The 22,377-nt window shown below is 43.3% G+C and overlaps 1 protein-coding gene across 1 annotated transcript in view; it reads left to right on the plus strand.

Annotated features, from left to right (window-relative positions):
• Positions 1-21,510, plus strand: part of CALD1 (caldesmon 1) — a 116,846-nt gene extending 95,336 nt beyond the window's left edge. The window contains exons 8-15 of the mRNA XM_065410308.1: positions 1,591-1,731; positions 10,530-10,573; positions 10,663-10,741; positions 13,373-13,510; positions 15,909-16,004; positions 19,205-19,285; positions 19,657-19,690; positions 21,479-21,510. Coding sequence (XP_065266380.1) covers positions 1,591-1,731; positions 10,530-10,573; positions 10,663-10,741; positions 13,373-13,510; positions 15,909-16,004; positions 19,205-19,285; positions 19,657-19,690; positions 21,479-21,510 — 645 coding nt within the window. The remainder of the gene's footprint in view (positions 1-1,590; positions 1,732-10,529; positions 10,574-10,662; positions 10,742-13,372; positions 13,511-15,908; positions 16,005-19,204; positions 19,286-19,656; positions 19,691-21,478) is intronic.
• The last annotated feature ends 867 nt before the right edge of the window (positions 21,511-22,377 follow it).

Raw genomic sequence — 22,377 nt, forward strand, 5'->3', positions numbered from 1 at the left:
CATCACCCATTTGTACAATGCTGTGCAATGGCATATGCTAATGGACAGTAAAGCTGCACTGTTTCTGTCACCTTCAATCTCAGCTGCAAGTACACAATATTTGGTATTACATGATCATCTACACAGATGTGCTAGTAAGCTCCTGATCTAATCCTGGCGCAAAAGGAGATAGCACCAACGGGTGACATTCTAGTCCCATGCCATCCAGTGGCAAAACTCTCATCTCACAAGTGGGACCAGAATTTCATCTGTGGTTGTCTTGAGAATCTTAACTCTGATTTTCTTATTTCCAGTGCATACAAAATATTAGGTGCAATGTTGCAGCAACATAGGCTTTTGTTTATTGTGGATGTCTTTTTTTTTTTTTTTTTTTTTTTTTTTTTTTTGCCACGTATCTTAAATTACAGAAATCTTGTTTCTATCTGGGGAGGGAGAGATGAGACTAACACAGATGTTTGCTGCAAATGGGATTAAATGCTAGTTTTATAATGGACTGAATCTCATTAGAAATCTTTGCCTCATTTAAAATTTAATACCAAAAAATATATCTGTTTGCCTATGTTTCTTCTGCCAAGTGAATCTCTTTAAACTGGATGTTCAGATCTCTGGCACAGTAATTAGGGATCTAAATTATACAAAAAATGAACTTGGATATTGGGGACTAATAATAATAGTACTTAGCACTTAGAGGGAAGGGCCCAATCCTGGAAGATGCTGAGCCCCCTGCTTTCCCATAGAAGAACTCTGTGGGAGTGAAGGTCACTCAACATCTTGCAGTATCAAAACAGGCCTTGCTTAATAGGGCTAAGAGTGACTGACTGCCCTCTAGTTCAACTGATGTCTTACAAAATAAAAACCCACATTATCTCTGCAGAGTAATATCCCTTCTTAGGCTGTTTATGGTGCTTTTCATCTTCAGCACATTGGGCATATATTAATCTCCACCATCTACATGAGGTAGCTAAGTATTAATCTCTGTGCCACAGTTCCCCATCTATAAAGAGGAGGAGAAGTGACTTGCATGACGCAAGTCACTTCTTTAGAAGGATTCAGTCTTGGAGGTGGGATGGGACCTTGGGAGTTCTTGGGTCTGTTCTCTGGCAACTAGGAAGTTCCTCTCTGTTTTCAAGGGAATAAATTCCATTCTACCATTAATATCCTGACTTAGAGATGTGTTAAGTGTGTCTTTCAATAACATTTTTTTAAATCAAGTGTAACAGTCTTAAAAGTTAACATTCAACTTCTAAAGTCCCAGTCCTTTAATGAAAAACAGCATTTTTCATAATGTACTGCTGTCTCTCATTACACACTGGGCCATGACAGTACACTTTAAGGAGGAAATGTATTTGGGGGCAGGGGGGAATTAAGATCGTATAGATTAACACACACACTTGATACTATGGTTGCCTAGTGCACCACAAATACATTATAAATAGCTAGAACTAAAATAGGTCACTGAAATTTCTGGCTGGTGTAAGGATTTGTGTTCTCCATGAATCCTGTAAATTTCTCCAGGAGTTTAAGGGATCTGAGGTTGATGTGGTCTCTTGAAGTAAACAAATGACTAGCTATGTGCTCATACTGTCTTAGGAGGAGAAGAGGAGGCTGAAAGAAGACATTGAGAGGAGAAGGGCTGAAGCTGCTGAAAAACGTCAGAAGATGCCAGAAGATGGTTTGTCAGATGACAAGAAGCCGTTTAAGTGTTTCACTCCCAAGGGTTCATCTCTCAAGGTAACTTCTGCACTAAGTCTATAAATGAAAATAGAACAGGGACTCAAGCTAAAATCCCGAATACAAACACCCCAAAATTTTGGGAACACTTTAAATCTGAACAAGGATCCCAATCTGAATTTTGCAGATGGACCTTAGCCAAAACCGTGGATCCAAAGACCTTCAAACCTTGTAATGTTTGAAATCCAGGTCAAGACTTTGCAGTATGAGCCCCTCTCTAGAAAGCTAGTGAGTCTGTATGTATATTGCCTAGAATGCAGGGTAGCCATTGTTCTTGATAGTCAGGATGTCTAAAGAGAGGCCTTTCTGATGTTCTCAGGAGGACATCACTTTGGAAAATGTTAGTTTGACACTGAGAACACTAACTTCAGTGATGATGTGTGGTTAGAGAAACTGGAGCGGAATCAGAAATGGACTCTTCCTTTCTACCTCCTCAGTTCTCTTCCTCCCTAACATTTATGAAGAACATATGGCCACAGAGGACTTATCTCGTCTACATGCTTATACTGTATATTAAATCGATTTACCAGTGGGTGAAACTCTCCCCAGAACAGAGGGCTACCATAAAGCCAATCCACCACATAAGCCCCAACTACAAATTGCTGGGCTCAATAATGTAGGTTTTTGTAGCAGGGAAGAATAACTAACTACTTCTGCAGCAGGAATTACAGGATGGCTCTCTCTGTGGCTTGTGTTATGCAGGAGGTCAAACTAGATGACCATAGTGTTCCTTCAGGCCTTAAAATATATGGGGGAATCCTGACCGCCCACTAAAATCAATGGGAATGTTGCCCTTAACTTCAGTGGAGGCAGGTATTCATCCTATGAACTTGTACTGCCCTTTGCATAAGGAAGGGGTGAACTCAAAGGTTTATGACCTGCCTCAGATCCTCAGCAGCATTTCCATTGAGAGCAATAGTGTCAGCGGGGCCCCTGCAGCTCTCAGCTGTGGTGGGTGCTTCCCCTCCAGCAGGGCTTGGGCTCTAATTCCCCCTCTTGGGCTTCCGTCAGCCCCCCTCCCCCCACCCATTATTTTTAGTAAAAGTCAGACAGGTCACAGGCTTCCATGAATTTTTGTTTATTGCCTGCAACCTGTCGGTGACCTTTACTAAAAATAACTGACACAATCTTAACCTTAGTTATAAGTTACTAAAGAGTTTATCAGTAGTTATGGCACTAGCAGCTTCTTTCTAAGCCTCCAGCTGCTAGAAATCAAGATCATTGTGCATGTTCCTCCTGTCTGAACTTTTTCTTTTTCCTGTGCGCACTAAGATGTCTGGTGGACTTCTATGAAATGCATTTTAGGTTTCTAGCTGACAAATGACATGATAGATTTTTTTTTCTCTTGGTTTGAGAGAGAGTTGAAAGTGTTTAGTGGAGAAATTTTTAATAGAGTTAGATGCAGCTTCTAGTCTTCACAAAGCTTTTCTGGTAAAGCTACATGGAAAAAAAAAAATCTTTGGTAGACAGCTTAAACTTTCCAAACTTTGTTAAATTTCAAAGACTATATTTAGGGGGAGATAATAGCTGTGGTCTCGGTGGTGGGAGAGGATTGATGACTGTAAAAGCTCACAAGAGCAACTGTGCTAACTTTGCAGGAATTGTTCTTATTTAAAATATATATCAGTGACACTCCCTGAACATACCAATCCTGGCTTCCATGGGCAGCCATATATATCTGCTGAATACAGCTGAAATTAGCCTCCTAAACTGTTGGCCTACATCACCTTATTGGCTTCCTAGGCTCCACAATTGAGGTTTGGGTAGGTTTATGTGCATGTTCTGTAGGTCACTTTTTGACCAGGATTTTCCTTCACCCTCATTGCTCTTGCTTTTATTGTGAGCTAAATAATTTCATTTTTTCCACAAAGGAGTGATTTGATTGAGGAGGGGGAGAAGACTTGTTGAACTGGGACCCGATGCACATCAATATGTAAGAAAAAGGCAGGGAAATGGTGTGAAAGGGGTGTGGCATGGTGCCATTTTATGGACGCTGCATTTATCTATCAGGCAAAGGGCTGACTAGAGAGACATAAAGACCAACAGCGTTTAGAGAATCTGAGTAAGACATGCAGTCCAATATCATTTGTTACTTTTTTGTGTCGTTTCATATTTATAAAGACTACTCTGATCTAGCGCATACCACAGACAGTCACCCAGTAATACCCGTTTATGATAAACAGTTAAACCAAAGTATATCAGTGAAACCTGGGGTCCCCTGCTTCAAGAACACAACAGGGGCATCAAGGTTGCCATTACTGGCAAATGAAGGGAGCTAGGGGACACCTGAGGAACAGGAACCTGATGTGTAGGTAGGAGCAGAGTTGTGCATGGCCTTTTAGGCAGGAAAACCTAGTTTGAAGTTAATATGGAGGGTGAGGGGAGTCAAGAAAGGGAATTGAAGAGCGGTGTGTTCAGGAGTTCTTAGCAGCTGTGTTTTTAGGAAAATGACCATGACCCTGGGGAAACTGAGATGGGTGTAGAATGGAGTCCCTCCGATGAGAACACATGGGTTGGGTTCTTTTCTGTATGACAGTGAGGTGGAAAAATGCAAAGAGAATGCAGGTAGATTCCTCCTGGGCTCAGAGACAGTGGAGAGGCTGCTTGCTCTTCCTTCTGTTAGGGGTTGCTGTGACTACTTCAGGCCCTGGTGGGCCATCTTCCTCTTCCCCTTGGGGCTTCCTGTGAGGGCACAGGGGTGCACAAAAAAAGCTCTGCTGCTCCTGTACAGAACCTTCTGCACTGGGGTCCTTCCCAGTTTAGCTGGCACAAATGGGCTGCAGCATAGGGGTGAACTGTCCTGCATGATGCTTCTCTGTTGTTTTTCTTCCCTTGAAGCCCATTCCTGAGGGGTATTGGGAAGAGCTGTAGAACTGTCCTGCCCCTTCCTAAAGCAAATGAAGAAGGCCAGAAGACTTGGAAAACAGTCTCCTCCGGGCAGTGAACCCCACCCCCGCAGTCTGAATCTTCAGTTGGGCAGGAAAACAAAACCAGTTTGGAGCTGAAATGGGAGGAACTCCAGCTCGCAGCCTGGGTGTGGATGGGAGCAATGACAGAACTGTGGAGTCTTGGAAGTTCTCCAGCTTCTAGCTGAAGATCTCATGTGGGGGATAAGAGGGTTCTGTGGCAGCCAGCTTTCTCTGAAAAGCCACTTTGACTGCAGAGCCAGGATGTGTGACCTTGCAGGACCTGAGACTTTTTTTTTAAAGACATATCTTTGCCTACCACACTATTGCTTATTTAGGCAATATCTAAGCAACAGAGCTCTGACTAGGAGGAGTTAGATCCCACACAGCTACTGACTTTGATGAGATGGCCTGCCCATAGATTTATTGGTATTGTAAGATTCAAGTTTAAAGAAAAATATTTTTAAAGAACCTCTCCTCTAAGTTTAGTTCCCCCCGCCCCCCATTATTTCCCTCTTGAATATGAGAGGGAGAGCCTGTGGCTTAAACTCATCACTCAAGTAAGTCACCTGAGTTACCCCAAGGGTGCACAGGTGACTTCAGTAGAAAGCAAGATGGGTGCCTACTGGGGCCATGGTGTATGCTAGTGCTCAGTCTAAGGGCAGACTCTTTTCTCCAGGGAGCCAGAACCAAAAGTGGAACTGAGTGGCTAGATTCCTGCAGCTGGGTACTGTACATTAGCTAATGCTATATGGGACACAATTTTTCTGACCCTCCCCCCCTGAACTGTTACACTTTTTAAAGTAACATTTCTATTGTCCTATCACCTGAGGTGGCTTGATAACATTTATTACACAGTTTAAGAGTCTACTAAATGGTTATTAAGATAATTAAATGCACATAAAACAGACAACCCATTCTTGGGACTATTTAGTTGGCGATCTGTTCCTAAATGTTATGTAAATGCATGGGGTCAAATCCAGTATTAACCTGGATACCTCATACCATCCTATTCATGTCCTGGGGCTGAATGGATGGCAGTGACGGCAGAATTTGTTTCATAGGCCTTAGGTTGCATTTCTAGCCTCATTTAATACATTCAGCAACTTCTTTGCACAACTGATAGAAAACCCATAGCCTCCAAGCCTGCTCATACAGGACAGCTTCAAGGTCACACCCTAGAAAAATCCTCATCCAACTCAGCTGAATCATGTATTGCCCTTCATCTGCCTGCACAGCTCCCATTAACTAAGGTCCTGATCCTGCAAAACACTGCTTTAATTATGTGAGTAGTCCCATGATGACTCATATCAGTCAAGTTAAGTGGGTGCAAAACTATCAGATCGGGTCCCCAGTTGCTATATTGTTGGTCCGTTACTAAGGCTGTAGGCCTCTAATACTGACATATGGAGATTATTCTTAAATTTGACTTGCAGGGACTGGCTTCCTTGAGACTGGGTTCTTCCCCATCTGGTAGTTTAGCTGGAGATTAGCGTCTTTGATTTCTTGAAGCCCCTGGTTGCTTTTGTGATATGTTCTGGGTGGTGTTCCTCTTAACAAAACCAGGGTCAAAGCCATTTAAAAATCCCATACAGGCTTTTGTTTAGTGTTTGGTCTCAGATACAGGAAACGTTAGGAGAGTTTCTGCCATTCAGTTAACAATCTTGTTTTTTCCTATTTATTTTACAGATCTATTTTGTAATTTTGTTTAGTGTACGTGCCTAATATTCCTCCTCGTATGCATCTAGCTTGCTTAGTGTGCAGTGGGTTGAGTGGCCTAGTCCTCTGCATGTTGCCATGTTGTTTGATCTAAGTACATTGAAAGGTGGGTTTTTTCCTGCATGCAACAATAATAAAAACTGGGCTCTTGCTGAGCAGTGCTCCAAGACAGATCCTCATGCAGGAGTGAGGAAACCTCATTAACAACCATTTTATTCTTCAGGCTGGAAAGGCCTAGTCTGTCCTGGGGGATCCTTGCTAACTCTGCTCCTGTCTCCCTTGCCCTCTGCAGGAGCCTTGCTTTCCTCCCTCTCTTGAGCTGCACTCCCCGGTATCCTATCAAGTGCAGACAGAGCCCCCACGTGTACTGAGTGTACAGTCACTTCCCACCTCTTTGCTACTTCCCCATTGTTCCACCCCTCTCCCCTCTTTGCCAAATTCTTCACTCAGGCTGGTCAAGATGGGGCACAGTTACAGCTGGGAAGCAGGACACACCAAGATTGGAGAACTAGGTAACTGCTTGAAGAGGTGTTCGGGGCTGTGGTGGATAGAATCCACCTTCTCCCCTTAGTGAGCACAGGGAAACTCTAGAAAACAGCCAGTCTAGCTGGGAAAACGCCATTAAAATTGGTCCCTTCCCTGAGGGGTATCTCAGCTAGGGATCCAGTGTCATCCGGTTTCTAAGCTAGAAGAGTCTATAAACCACACATTAGCTAGCTACTTTGGACCCTGCTCCTGCAAGCTGTTCTGCTTGTGGTTGCCTGCATACAGGGGACCCACTGATGTTGCTGAGGGAGGGGGCTGTTGTGCAGAGCTTATGAGAAAATAGAGGCCTCAGTCTGCATAGTGTGTGGGTGTGGGTATATATAACCATGTCCTTTAGAAGTGCTATTCAGAGACCCTTATCTAGAGCTGAATGCAATGAGAAAATACAGACCTCTTTCAATAACAGAATAGAACCATGTTCAAGATCTGTTCAGACCATATTTCCTTTATAGGAACTAAAAAGTAAGCCCACATGACCTTAGTATTTATAAACATTTATCCTTTCGGCAGTTTCCCATAACCAAAAATATGACTCCAAATGGGATTCATTGCTGATGGGCAACACTTTAACCTTTTTCTGTGTGTTGTATAATGGTTGGAAAGAGCTGATATGTTTACGTTAATATCACAGATCTATCTATTCCATTTTAACCACATTCTTTCCATGGCCATGTCAATTGCCTTACTTTTGGGTCAATACTCCTTTCCAAAGACAGCAGAGGAAAAATCCGAGGAACATGGACAGGCTTCTCCTGGCCGGTGTGTTGCTGCCACTGTGTGGCTGGATAACGAATCATCCATACAGTATGGCTAGTGGCAGAATAAAGCAGATATTTCTCTTCAGGAATTTATTTGCATCTGAGACATGGGCAAGCAATACTTGTCCATCTTTTGAGATCAATTACTGGGAATTGTGGAATTTCCAACTGTTTGAACTTAAGGCATGCTATGGGGTTAGATATTTTTATACTGCTATGAGGAGGGAGGATGCAGAGGAGAACCTAGAACCATTTAAGTGAACGGTCTTAAGTTTGTTGTCATTTCTTCTACTTTGAAGATGCAAGCGCTGCAGTAGTTGCCACTAATGACTTGGAAACCATACATAGTGATATTGTGGATTTACCAATAACCCAAATTCTGGGATAACTGACTGTCAGCTATAGCTTCTGTTTATGCAGTTGCTCCTGTATGGAGCTGCAGAGCTGACTGCAGTGTAGGGCAGGGTCCAGTTGAGTACTGACAGGGAGAAGTAAAAGGAGGTGAAATTGTTGGAGCTGACTCCATTAACTACAGCATCTCTGCCAGACCTCCTGCAGCCCAGACTTCAGAGCAGGCCTTGTCTCATGTGACTTCATTAAGCTTTTTGTAGGGGTGCAATCCATCTGTCCTGAAATTATCCAGAGTTTAGGATGTCTCCCCCGACACCTCCATGGTTCATAGATTCATAGATTCTAGGACTGGAAGGGACCTCGAGAGGTCATCGAGTCCAGTCCCCTGCCCGCATGGCAGGACCAAATACTGTCTAGACCATCCCTGATAGACATTTATCTAACCTACTCTTAAATATCTCCAGAGATGGAGATTCCACAACCTCCCTAGGCAATTTATTCCAGTGTTTAACCACCCTGACAGTTAGGAACTTTTTCCTAATGTCCAACCTAGACCTCCCTTGCTGCAGTTTAAGCCCATTGCTTCTTGTTCTATCCTTAGAGGCTAAGGTGAACAAGTTTTCTCCCTCCTCCTTATGACACCCTTTTAGATTCCTGAAAACTGCTATCATGTCCCCTCTCAGTCTTCTCTTTTCCAAACTAAACAAACCCAATTCTTTCAGCCTTCCTTCATAGGTCATGTTCTCAAGACCTTTAATCATTCTTGTTGCTCTTCTCTGGACCCTTTCCAATTTCTCCACATCTTTCTTGAAATGCGGTGCCCAAAACTGGACACAATACTCCAGCTGAGGCCTAACCAGAGCAGAGTAGAGCGGAAGAATGACTTCTCGTGTCTTGCTCACAACACACCTGTTAATACATCCCAGAATCATGTTTGCTTTTTTTGCAACAGCATCACACTGTTGACTCATATTTAGCTTGTGGTCCACTATAACCCCTAGATCCCTTTCTGCCGTACTCCTTCCTAGACAGTCTCTTCCCATTCTGTATGTGTGAAACTGATTTTTTTCTTCCTAAGTGGAGCACTTTGCATTTGTCTTTGTTAAACTTCATCCTGTTTAACTCAGACCATTTCTCCAATTTGTCCAGATCATTTTGAATTATGACCCTGTCCTCCAAAGCAGTTACAATCCCTCCCAGTTTGGTATCATCTGCAAACTTAAGCGTACTTTCTATGCCAATATCTAAGTCGTTAATGAAGATATTGAACAGAGCCGGTCCCAAAACAGACCCCTGCGGAACCCCACTCGTTATGCCTTTCCAGCAGGATTGGGAACCATTAATAACAACTCTCTGAGTACGGTTATCCAGCCAGTTATGCACCCACCTTATAGTAGCCCCATCTAAATTGTATTTGCCTAGTTTATCGATAAGAATATCATGCGAGACCGTATCAAATGCCTTACTAAAGTCTAGGTATACCACATCCACAGCTTCTCCCTTATCCACAAGACTCGTTATCCTATCGAAGAAAGCTATCAGATTGGTTTGACATGATTTGTTCTTTACAAATCCATGCTGGCTGTTCCCTATCACCTTACCACCTTCCAAGTGTTTGCAGATGATTTCCTTAATTACTTGCTCCATTATCTTCCCTGGCACAGAAATTAAACTAACTGGTCTGTAGTTTCCTGGGTTGTTTTTATTTCCCTTTTTATAGATGGGCACTGTCAAACTGTACAAACTGTATCAGAGATAATGTTTGTACTTCATGGTCCAAGAGAGACAGACAAGGCTTTCATCTCAGGGCCAAAAGACCACACATCAAGACCCTTGATCATAGCCTTTAACTTACACTTGATCTTAGCGCTGAGGAGCCGAGAAGCGATACTACACTATTTCCCTGTACAGAGAATAGAAAAGAACTGTGGATGAAAGACAACATTGCAGTTGGTAAATGTTGACTCAGTGGTGACCGTGCTGTCAGAAGCAAAGTATGCTTTGATCGATAATTTGAGTCCAAAAATCAATGTACTTGTCCTCATTAACATGTGTGGGATAGAGTTACACTGCTCAGCTCTAAATCTGGCCTACTCTGATGTGTCTACTCCTGAAAACTTATTTAATTTGCCTCTTTTCCTGCTGCTTTTTGAGGGGTGGGTGAATTTGGCATATAATGTGACTCTAATCTCCCAACCCCCTTAGTGACCTGTACATCCTCCCTTCCCTTCACCCCTGCTGCATTGGGGACTTACTCTTGTAAATGTATCATCTTGGGAAGCACTGAAGAACATGAAGGAGGTAAATGTATTATCCTGCATAATTCCCCCACACCTGCAAGTTTGTTTCATAATAGGGTTCTAAATGGCAAACTTCTCTGTATGTTGCTGCAGTGATTTGAATTTGAAGTTGATTGTCTTCTGTTTGGAGCTGTGTGTCGCTACAGGCCTTTGAACTTGTATTGGGCTGCAGGCTTTGCAGATAAATAGTTACACCACTTCTATCTTTCTATTTCTAGATAGAAGAACGAGCAGAGTTTTTGAACAAATCCGCTCAGAAGAGGTAAAGCAATAAACTGTGTAATAGACTAAATCAAAGCAGCAAAGTGTTGGGATTGTAGTAATCACTTCTGTTTTCTCCCCTTCAAACAGTGGTGCTAAACCCACTCACTCTGCAGCAATTGTCTCCAAGATTGACAGCAGACTTGAGCAATACACTAGTGCAATTGAGGTAAGTTATTACCAAATTATATTAACCCAATTGGTGATGGTGGTTGGGGGGCGGGCCTTAATCAGTCCAGGTTTTAGTGTCCAAGAAAAGCAGGGAGCTTCATCGCAGAGCTGCTTCTGATGAGGCTTCAGAACAAAGTGGTTCATACAAGGTTTGAATAAACATTCAGAGGTTTATCGGACTCAAATCTCAGAATTGTGACCTCAGTTGCTACTAAATATTCCGTCTTCTCTCTCACCTTAGTGGCTGTTCACTTGTAGTACTTTCCAGATGAGTCTCAAACGATGCTACTAACCTTTAATGAATTGAGCCTCAGCACCCCTTTGTGTTGGGTACCTACCTGTTTTCCTCATCTAACAGATGGGTTGGTGAGGCAGAGAGGAATGACTTGTCCAAGGTGTCACAGCAGCTCTCTGGTAGAGTCAGGAACAGAACCCACATCTCTGAACTTCCAGCTGTGTAATCTAACCATAAGACTGTGCTTCCCTCTTCATTGCTTGTAGCACGTCCTATTCATTAGGCCGGATTGTGGGCAGCACTACATAGGATGTAGTGAGCCTTGTCACGTGATAATGTTAAATCAGTCTTGCTTCTAACGCTGAGCTTAATGAGGATAAACAAAACGGTAGTTCCTAACTTACTCTCCCTTCTGAGTTTCCACCTAGAACTATATACCCAGTCCTTAGTTCCCTTGTCCACTTGGCTGCTGTTAGTTTTAAAGAATCAGTACATATCTCAGGTTTCAGAGTAGCAGCTGTGTTAGTCTGTATCCGCAAAAAGAACAGGAGTACTTGTGGCACCTTAGAGACTAACAAATTTATTAGAGCATAAGCTTTCGTGGGCTACAGCCCACTTCTTCGGATGCATATAGAGTGAAACATATTGAGGAGATATATATACACACATACAGAGAGCATGAACAGGTGGGAGTTGTCTTACCAACTCTGAGAGGCCAATTAAGTAAGTGAAAAAAACTTTTGAAGTGATAATAAAGATAGCTCAGTACAGACAGTTTGATAAGAAGTGTGAGAATACTCACAAGGGGAGATAGAGTCAATGTTTGTAATGGCTCAGCCATTCCCAGTCCTTATTCAATCCTGAGTTGATCGTATCTAGTTTGCATATCAATTCCAGCTCAGCAGTCTCTCATTGGAGTCTGTTTTTGAAGTTTTTCTGTTGTAAGATAGCCACCCGCAGGTCTGTCATTGAATGACCAGACAGGTTAAAGTGTTATCCCACTGGTTTTTGAGTATTATGATTCCTGATGTCAGATTTGTGTCCATTAATTCTTTTGCGTAGAGACTGTCCGGTTTGGCCAATGTACATGGCAGAGGGGCATTGCTGGCACATGATGGCATATATCACATTGGTAGATGTGCAGGTGAACGAGCCCATGATGGAATGGCTGATTTGATTAGGCCCTGTGATGATGTCACTTGAATAGATATGTGGACAGAGTTGGCATCGGGCTTTGTTACAAGGATAGGTTCCTGGGTCAGTGTTCTTACAACTCCACTCTGACCCTTTTGTCCTTATGTAAGATACAATCTCTGAGCTCCGAGCATGCAGACTTTGATTCAGTGCCAGAACTAGAGGTTCGACTCCTCAAAGTGTGAATGCGTGAGGGTGGGGCTTTGGCCCCATCCATCTGTAGCAGCTAGTGGAGCTCATCCCATGCAGCAGGGAGATCAGGCTGTGCCATTTCAAAGGGTGTAGCAGTGGCTGTGATCCCAGACACACTGGACCTGCTTGTCAACTAGTGTAAATGGTGTTGCTCCACTGACTTCAATAGAGCTATGTTGGTCTAGACCATCTGAGGATCTGGTCCTTTGTGCCTAGCTTGGACATAAAGCCATTGCTCTACAAGGGAAGGGAAGTATTGCACAGCTCTCCACCAATGTTACCTATGCTTTCCTGCCACAGTCTGGCCCTTAACTTCTGGTGCTGGACTTCCCTTACAATTAGAGAGACAAGGCAACTACTTCAACCTTTACCTGTCTCAACCCTCCACTCCCCCACATCCCTATTCTACAATACTTGTGACTGTTGCCAACAAAGAGGGAATTTTGACTTCCATTTTGGTAACCCTGCAGAAGTCAGACCTTGCAGAAATGCTCGACTGTTGGGCCTTTGTGATAAACCTCAGTTATAGGGTTAACCTGCCAGTACAAGACAGAGCAGGTTGGACACACTGGACAGTATATCAGTCCTTTACAGCTGCCTTCCTCGTTTATTTATGCTGCAGCCAGAAGCAAATCTGCAGAAGGAAGGGGACAAACCATTTCAAAGGGTTACAAGCCAAATAAAACTATGGGTCAGCTGTAAGCACTACTCTCTAAACCTCTCTACCATCGGCCACAGTTTACCACAAACCTTGTAAATCCATGTGTGCAAAATCTGCATGAATGATAGGCCAGATCATGAGGAGTGCTCTGACTTGCACAACTGCACTTCAAACAAGTGAGGCTCTTTGCTAAGAGTCTATCTTTAATTTGCATAATCATCAATGGAACTTCATTCAGTTTTAAAAATACATGTATCCAGTATTCTCCACTGATGCCCCAGAACTCTAAAACACATTCAGCACCAGTGTCTTAGTTCTGAGCACTAACTAGCGTCTGTCTATTGCAGGGCACAAAGACGGCAAAACCTGCTAAACCAGCACCCTCTGACCTTCCAGTCCCAGCTGAGGGTGTTCGTAATATCAAAAGCATGTGGGAGAAAGGGAATGTTTTCTCATCACCATCTGGGCCAGGGACACCAAATAAGGTACATACTCCTATTTTGCAGGTTTATATAGAAGTACACCAAGGACCTTTCCTTAAATACTTACTTATATGAGTAATCCTTACTCCTGTGAGCAGTCTTGCTGAAGTCAGACAGATGGTGCTCAGCATCTTGAACTGGATTCTCAAAGACCCAGTTACCCATATAGCCTACAGCAGTGGTCACCAACCGGTAAATCGTGATCGACTGGTCCATCATGGAGCCTCTGATAGTGGATCTCAGTCTGTCACTGAGATCCACTGTCAGAGGTGCCACGATCGACCAGTTGATCATGATAGGGTTGCCAACCCTCCTGCAGCCAAACCAGGATATCGACCTTCTGCCCTGTCCCCACGCTGCTCCCGGAAGTGACTGGCCTGTCTGGCAGCGGTTCCAATTGGCCGGGAATGGGTGACTGTGGGGAATGGGAGCTGTGGTGGCAGTGCCTGCAAGCGAGGACAGTGCGCAGAACCACCTGCCCCTTCTTCCCCGCCCCCCCCCATCTCCAGGAGCCGCTGCTGGATATGCCAGCCGCTTCTGGGAGCAGCACGGGGATAGGGCAGGCAGGGAGCCTGCCTTAGCCCTGCTGTTCTCCTGCCCGGGAGCCACCTGAGTTAAGTGGTGCCTGGCCGGAGCCCAAACCCCTCCCGCACCCTGGTCCCAGTCCGAGCCCCATCCCGCACCTCCTCCCAGAGCCTGAACCCCAGCCCTGAGCCCCCTCCCACACCCTGACCCCAACCTCCAGTCCACTCCCAGAGTCCGCACCCTGCAGCCCCTTCTGCACCCCAACTCCTGGCCCCAGCCCAGAGCCCCCTCCCGCACCCCAGTCCCCTCCCAGAGTCTGCACCCTGCACCTCAATCCACTGCCCAAGCCCTGAGTCTCCTCCTGGAGCCAGCATTCCACACCCCTCCTGCACCCCAACCGCCTGCCCCAGCCCTGAGCCCTGTCCTGCACCCAAACTCCCTCCCAGAGCCCCCATCCTGAGTTCCCTCCTGCACCCTTGCCCCAGGCTCAGCCCAGAGCGCCCCCCCCCCACACACACTCCAAACCCCTCAGCCCCAGCCCAGAGCCCGCAACCCCTCCCGCACCGCAACCCCTCCCGCACCCCAACCCCCTGGTGAAAGTGAGTGAGTGTGGGGGAGAGCAAGCGACGGAGAGAGGGGGGATGGAGTGAGCGGGGCAGGGTCTCGGGGAAGGGGTGTGGTCTCAGGGAAGGGGTAGGGCAAGAGGCAGGGCAAGGGTGTTTGGGTTTGTGTAATTACTGTTGTTTCTACATTTTCTTTGAAGTAGCTCCTGGGTTGCGCTTAAATTCAAAAAGTGATCTGGTGCTTTTAAAGGTTGGAGACCATTGGCCTACAGAATAACAGTAAGACTATTACAGTAGGACTAAGAGGGAAACTTATTGCAGTAATAGGGATAGTTAAGAGAGACTAACTGAAACATCATACAGCTGTGTAAGAGGTCAGAAGTAACTGGGGGGCTTAATCCATGTACAAGGAAGTTTGGAGTTGTGATGTTTTTATTAGGTCAAATTCTACTAGTAAAGTTACTCAGCTTTTTTTAAAAGCATCACTGGAATATTTAAGGTTCATATCTTGTCTATAAGTTCATAGGCCAACATTTCCTTCTTACAAGTCAATGAGTCGAAAGCACTTCTGAAAATCAGGCTGTGTGTGTCTAAATATGAATTTAAGCACTTAACTATATGCGCCCATGTTTGAAAACTTTTGGCCATATCTTTCAAGAAATTCTATTAACTGTGGGTGATTGAGGCGTGACTTTTATTGTATTGTATTTCAAAATTCCAGTTTTAAAAAAACAACTGGATGAAATAATTTCCTAGTCATTCTTCTCTTTCGGCTAAAGAACTTATTTTTAGAATTTGGAGTGGGGGCAGAAACCGCACTGGATGCTCAGGGATCGATGAAAGCTTTATGAATGCTATCCAGGGGCAGGAGCGGCACCAGGGTTTTTGCCGCCCTAGGCGGCAGCGCTCCTCCTCAGAGCATTCGGCGGCGGGGGTCCTTCTGCTCCATGTCTTGGGGGCGCTTCAGCAGCGGGTCCCGGAGCGAGTGAAAGACCTGCCGCCGAAGCGCCCTGAAGACGCGGAGCAGAAGGACCCCCGCAGCCGAATTGCCGCCAAGGACGGCAAAATGCCGCCCCCCCAAATCCTGCCTCCCTAGGCGACCGCTTAGGGTCGCCTAGTGGAAGCGCCGGCCCTGCCAGGGGGTCAGTCACATGATTACTCTGTTTGCCAGCTGAAGGCTGTATCTCAACCAGACATAGTCTCTAAGGGAAATTCTTATTAACCATGGGTTTTGCTTTTTTTAAGCCCCAAATCATAGAGCCCTTAGGCACAAGTACTCTAAAAAAGCTGATTTGAAAATGACTGCTTTGCAGGAAACAGCTGGACTGAAGGTTGGTGTGTCCAGTCGTATCAACGAATGGTTAACTAAGACCCCAGACACCAACAAATCACCTGCTCCGAAACCTTCTGTAAGTAAAACTGCAGTAACTGGCTTCTGAATGATGAGTTTGCATTTATGTCAGTGGGAGAGAGATAGGAAGTAAATATGGTAGGCCAGGAAGTAGATGGCTCCTTGGAAGTAATGGTGGTGCATTCTCTTTCCTCGGAGGCTTGACCTGATAGAAGCACTAAAGTTGAGAATTTATGGATGACGATGGTATCAGAACAGCTCTCACCATCAAGATGGTGCGTCCTTGGAAACTGCATGGATGGATGCTCTAGAAAAATTGTGAGGGGTCATATTACAGAGGAGAATGTTAACTTGGCGCTTCAGGTGTTGCACCATGAATCTGTAAATAAACAGTCATGACCTGTTGATGAAATATTTGATGGTTTGCCTCCAAGAGGAACTGGCAAGCTATTGAAATGCCCAAACTGTCAGTGTCCTAAAGATTCCTTGCTGTAAATGAGACTCAGATCCTAAAGTGGTAAATATACAAGTAGCACATCAGGCTGTTATGTTTAAGCTGCACCCATGTTGTTTGACTATATGCTGCCAGACCATATAGCTTTCAGCTAATCTAGAGGAGAGGAGCAGCAGAGCTGTGGAAAGCTTTCATGTCCCTCCATCTGCCCCCTTGCCCCCCAAATCAACGAAAGCTGCAAGTGTCTCCTTCTTGTTGCCATAGTAATCCCTAATGTAGCAACTCCAGAAGCAGCTACTACATGGCTACAGACCACTATCCCAAGTGTCTTCATTGCTCTTCTCTCCTGTAAGAAGCACCTGGTCCAGACCACTGATGGCTGCCTTCACTCTAAGCTTCACATAACTTTCTACTCAGTTCGGAACAAGGGCACCAAGCTACAAATGAAGGAAGAAGAAAAAACAAGTCCTTCAGCCACAGCCAAGTGGGGCAGGGGAAACAAGATAAGAGGGGTTTCTGGGAGGAAAGAACAGAAATAGATAATTCCTGTCCCTTTTCCTTCCCTGCATTGGGAGATAATGACACGTATTGTAAGGCATGGTAGGGCTAAGGTCTCCATTGGATCATATTCAATGATTCATCTTATTTTGGTACTTTATAAAAAGAGTCTGTTATGCACATTGTGTAGTATGTTCAGTACAAGTCCAGTTGCTTTCCACATCACTGCACATAGCATGTGCTTCTGATTTACACCCCTGTTGCCTTCAGTAGGGTTGCTTGGAGTTGAGTGGTTGCCCTTAAAAACTCAGTATTTGCTAATGTTTACATGGTAACTGAGTTTAGCAGTGTCTGAATAGAAAATAATGGTGGTAGCTATTTAAGGTGACCATGGTAAATTGGCATAGAATCTGGTTCTTGTTTTTTGGGTTTTGTTTCTTTTCTCTAAGCTGGGCATTAATGAACAATGCAGAACTAACCACTCCTTTCCTCAACCATATCTTTCTCTCTCAGCGGATTGCTCTCTTTCCTTTCAATATCTCTGTTTGCGTGGACTTCTCTAGATGCCTTCCTTCCTTCTTTCTATCCTTTTCGGATTGGGGGGTCTTTGCTAAACTGGTCAGGTAAATCATTTCAAAATTCACTTTAAGGTATGATATGAATGTAAACCTAAATCTCTTAATGCTATTAGGATAAGCCAAGGCGAAATCAAGACGGTCTCAATTCCCAAACCATCTTTTTCTCTCCCTCTTGCACACCAGGATCTGGCTGTCTTTATTTCACCTCCTTAAATTCCCTCCAAAATGAAGTTGAGGACTAGGCATGTGGTCAGTCCTCTGGAGACGTGTGCCATCAGTATTTTTGCACTGGTCTTTTGGAGACTGAAATATGCTCAGCTGTGATCATAGCCACTTGCTATGTTCTTCTTGCTTGGGCACAAGTTTTAATGCATCCAACACTGTGCCAAACCACACCCCAGAGAAGTCAGACTATAAACTGCTTGCTGCTGTTTAGTACCTGGGAGCTCTTCCTTCCTAGTGCAGAAATCCTTGTGCACAGCAAGCATGTCTGCATTGGGGATGGCAAGGAGTATGCTGGGAACAAGGTAGAACTTACACCTTTCATGAGGTGCTGAAGGTTTATTTTTCCCTGGTGGGTGTTTCTCTCACTTCCTGTTATCCTGGCACTTCAACTCCATGCTATGGATTTAAAGGTTGTCGTTAGAATTCAAATGGACATAAAGAATGGTTTATGGCTAAGTCTTGGATCGCAAAATATTTACTTGAGAATGCAAAGGAGGAGCTGCTCTTCTGTTTGTGCACAGTGTCCTCTCCATTACTGGGTGAGACTACATAGTTTGTTTACATTTGAAAAAACACCTCATTTTGTCTATACAGAATTATCTATACATTGGCTAGACTACATGTCCCATGATGCACTACATCTTGGGAGATGTGGGCCAGCCAAGGAGCTCATACCATGGGAGAGTATGGGGGGCATGAAACGTCCAAATTACAACTCCCATGAAGTACTGAGGCATCTTGGGCAGATTTATTGTAATGTTGAGCTTCTAAATGGTAAAATGTTTTGGTTCTGTGCAATCAACTGCAATATTTGAATTCAGCTCAAACCTGAGACTTAATATTTCCCCCACAACAGAAAACTGAAACTTTTCACCAAAATTGAAATTTTCCAAGGGAAAAAATTTCACATACCAACCTTTACTTTGTCCCTTTGTGTGAATATATTACAATAAGATCCATCTTAGCAGAACTGTAGATCGACTTAGGTAGAATTTTGTATGACAGGGATACGTATATTGGATGATCATGTAAAGTGTCGTGTATCTTGTTACTTGATGAAAAATGCTGTGTGCTCAAGTTACTTCCCCTGTACTTGCTGTGTAAAAAGAAAAAATTACATATATTGGGGCTGGGCAGTGACCTCTGTTTTTTAAGGTGTCACAGGAGATCAACTACTAGCTTATAACTGCTGGGTAACCCGTCCTCTGATTTAGAAGTGAAAAATACGTATTTGCTTTTTACCACTTTCCATTTTCTTCTACCTTGTATAGTATTTAACATAGAAGTAAAAAGCATATAAATAACTTATGAGTAAAGATACTGCAGGTCAAGTTCTGCTTTCAGTTATTGTACATCTGTGAAAACACATTATGAATGGGGCTTACACAGGCATAATGTGTGGGTATTTCTGTGGGAAGTTACAATACAGCCTTTACTTCACTTAAATAAAACAAATCTGAACTAGGTTTTTATTTTTCTATTCTTTGAAAACTCAAAAAATAGGATTTAAGACCAGGAGATGTATCCAACAAACGTAATCTCTGGGAGAAGCAGTCAAATGAAAAGGCAACCTCTCCTTCTAAGGTAATACTTCTATCCATTGTAGAGAGAACAAAGACACTGAGTGAGACTTTCAGAAGGCAAAGTGTCTAACTCTGACTAGCATTCAGTAGGAGTTGGGCATCTAATTGCCCTTTGTGCCTTTTGAAAGTCTCCCCCTTTTGTGTCTAGAATTAGAGAAAATTCATCCATTAATGTTCAGTGGGCTGAAAAAGGCCTATGTACCACATAGTTCTTCAAAATAGGAACTAAGTAGTATGTGGTGCATAGACCTTGTATTGGCCCTTTCCACAGAGATGAATTTCTTTCCACTCTAATGTGGTTTTCCTACATACACCTTTCTTTAATGATAAATTTATTATGGATTTTTTTTTTTTTTTTTTTTTGCACTGCAGGTAACAGCTATGGGGAAAAAGTCAGAGACTAATGGTAAGTGTTGTGAGTAATTTGTACAGTACATTAAATGGAAGCTTTTGCACATTTCATACAGATGCACCCAGCTTTTAAAATTATGCCATTAATGGCGGCACACAAGAAATAACTTTTGAAAGGGAAAGGAAGAATTAATTGCCCCAGATCATAATTTGACAAATATTTTTGGGTAATGAGCACAAATCTTCCTTTTGGGATGGCCGTTCTCTAGCCCTATTTGCAAAGCATTGTGTGAATAACACATCTAGTGTGTTTGCTGTAGTTGCAGAGATCCATTTGAACTGTTTGAGGCCCCAAAACTAAGACTGTCATTTTACTAACGCTCCCAGGTGTCAAACATCTGGGAATAGTCCTTTCAAGGTCTACAAATGGTTTTAATCAAAACTAGTTTTAAAAAACAAATGCTGAGTGAGGCTAGTGTTGCAATGTTATTCCACTGGGAATGGAAACCCTGAGGACTGATGAAAACAAATCCATAGGATGACTTTGAACAGTACCATCAGCCACGGGGAAGTCTCATGACAAATGAACATGCAGTCACTTGTTGACTCTTAAATCTTGATCTCATGAGTTGCTGAATGCCCTCCATGCCCCAGACCTGAATTGGAGTGGAGTTCAAATGCTCTGAGCATCAGGCCGTCTCTTGCTGCAGTAGTGCCTGCCTACCTTATCACAGCATAAACTATGTTTGGTATTTCCATTTTGACCCTATTTGAGTCACAAGTTTGAAATACATTGTCTGAGAGCTATGCTGTGGCTGTGCTGAAGGGAACTAGCAAAACCTCTGCTAGCTCTTCTGTACAGGCGATACTTGTATTCCAAAGCTCTCCAAGGAAAACCAGGTGGAGGAAATGAGCCTGTGTGGAAGAGGAGTGGGGGAAGAAGAGCTCTATTAAATAATTAAAATTGATCAGAAGCCCATTCAATAGGAGTCCCTTAAATCTGTGATCCGTATTGGGAACAAAACAGTCGGTCTGTGAAAACAGACTTAAATGGGGGGGAAAACCGTGTCCAGTATTAGAAATCCGTCTTAGAATAACACCTGCAATGTTTGCAAAGCTCTGGAAGATGAAATGCATTATATACAAACTAACCTTCATATCACTCATATTAGGTGGGTCTTATTCTTATTTTATAGTGAAATTAAGATGGGGCTTTTCACAATTGCTTAGTGTTGGCCTCTCTCTACTCCCATGGAAATCAATGGCAATTTTACCATTGACTTCCCTGGTAGCAGAGCTAGGCCAGTACTGAGCAGCTTGGGCAATACCAACCTAAATGGCTTACCTAAAGCCATGTGTGGCAAGATGGTCAATATAAAGAACAGGGATGGAACTCCTGAGTGCCAGTCTCCCCGTCCTCTGATTTAGTAGGCCATGCTTTCATCACTTGTAGAATCATTTCCTTGTTCCTGGGGATTGGAATACAGTGGTTGAACAGAAGTGCTGAGGCAATCTGTCTAGGAACAGGAGCCGCAGACAAATGATTCAGGAAATGCTGTATGAGGAACATGATGTATAATACTCCTTGGAAGGGTCAATATGCTCCCTGCACCTGCTCCAGAGGCGATCAAGTATCTGAATGAGATCCTACCCATCCACCTTGGGGCCATGGAGCACCTCTGTGGGCTCTAGCTGGCCACACAGTCTAGTAGTAGGTGTGTGTTGTCTTGCTCCTTAGCAGGTGCTCTGAGGTGAAGGTGTTTGAGGCAATTCAGAACAGCCTCCTCTATATTGCTAGAGATGCATCAGATTTCAAGCAATCTTTAATCATTCTCTCTTTCAGCAGGTTTGAGACAATTTGAGAAAGAACCATAGGAGGCTACTAAAGATGCTGGACCAACTCATTTTGAAAGTGCTAAATTGTCCTTTTTATATTTATGTTTATTTACCAAAACGTCTTTTTGCATTATCCCAGTTAAAACCATGTATATTAGCACTGTATTTAATAATCAGTCTAGATATTCATCATAATAGTACTGCCTTTGCACAAGAGCCTTTATTCCTAAAGAAACCCATGCTGTGAAATACTCTCCTACTGATAGTCATGACTATGTGTCTGAACAGTGATTTCAACTGGCATAAGAGGTCAACCCCCAAATGCATGCAAAGTTGAATTACTTAAGAAAAGTGTGCAGTAAACCCATAAAAACAGTGGTTACTTTTGGAATACAGAAGTCTTTTTCTGCACTTTAGACTAAGGCATGGAAAAAAATCTTTAGTTGACAATGTAATATTTTCTGTAAGTTGCCCATGTCATAAATACTGCATCAATAACTTGTTTAAATTTATTGTTTTATACTTTTAAGTATCAATTTTTTCATTCTAGTTTAAGTTAATACCTTAATTTGGATGATTGTTAGCTGACAGCGGTACTGATACTCTATTTTTGTTAGTGATTAGTAATTGATTGCAATATATACACATAGCTTTACAAAGTTTAGCTTTAAGGCACTACTAATGGTAGAATGCTTTAATACATGCTAGAGTATTATATTTAGTAATGAATGCACATAATTAGCCGGTATCACAGCTTTTTAAAAAGTCACACACTTTTCTATAGTAAGATTTCATAATTTTGCCATTAGAGGTATGGCAAGATGAGTATTAAATTTTTTTAAAATGTAAGATGCCCAGTAATGGGTAATTAAAAAGAAAACTATAGTTTTAAAGAGGGGAAAATAA

This window comes from Emys orbicularis, chromosome 1 (genome assembly GCF_028017835.1).
Source record: "Emys orbicularis isolate rEmyOrb1 chromosome 1, rEmyOrb1.hap1, whole genome shotgun sequence".
NCBI lineage: Eukaryota > Metazoa > Chordata > Testudines > Emydidae > Emys > Emys orbicularis.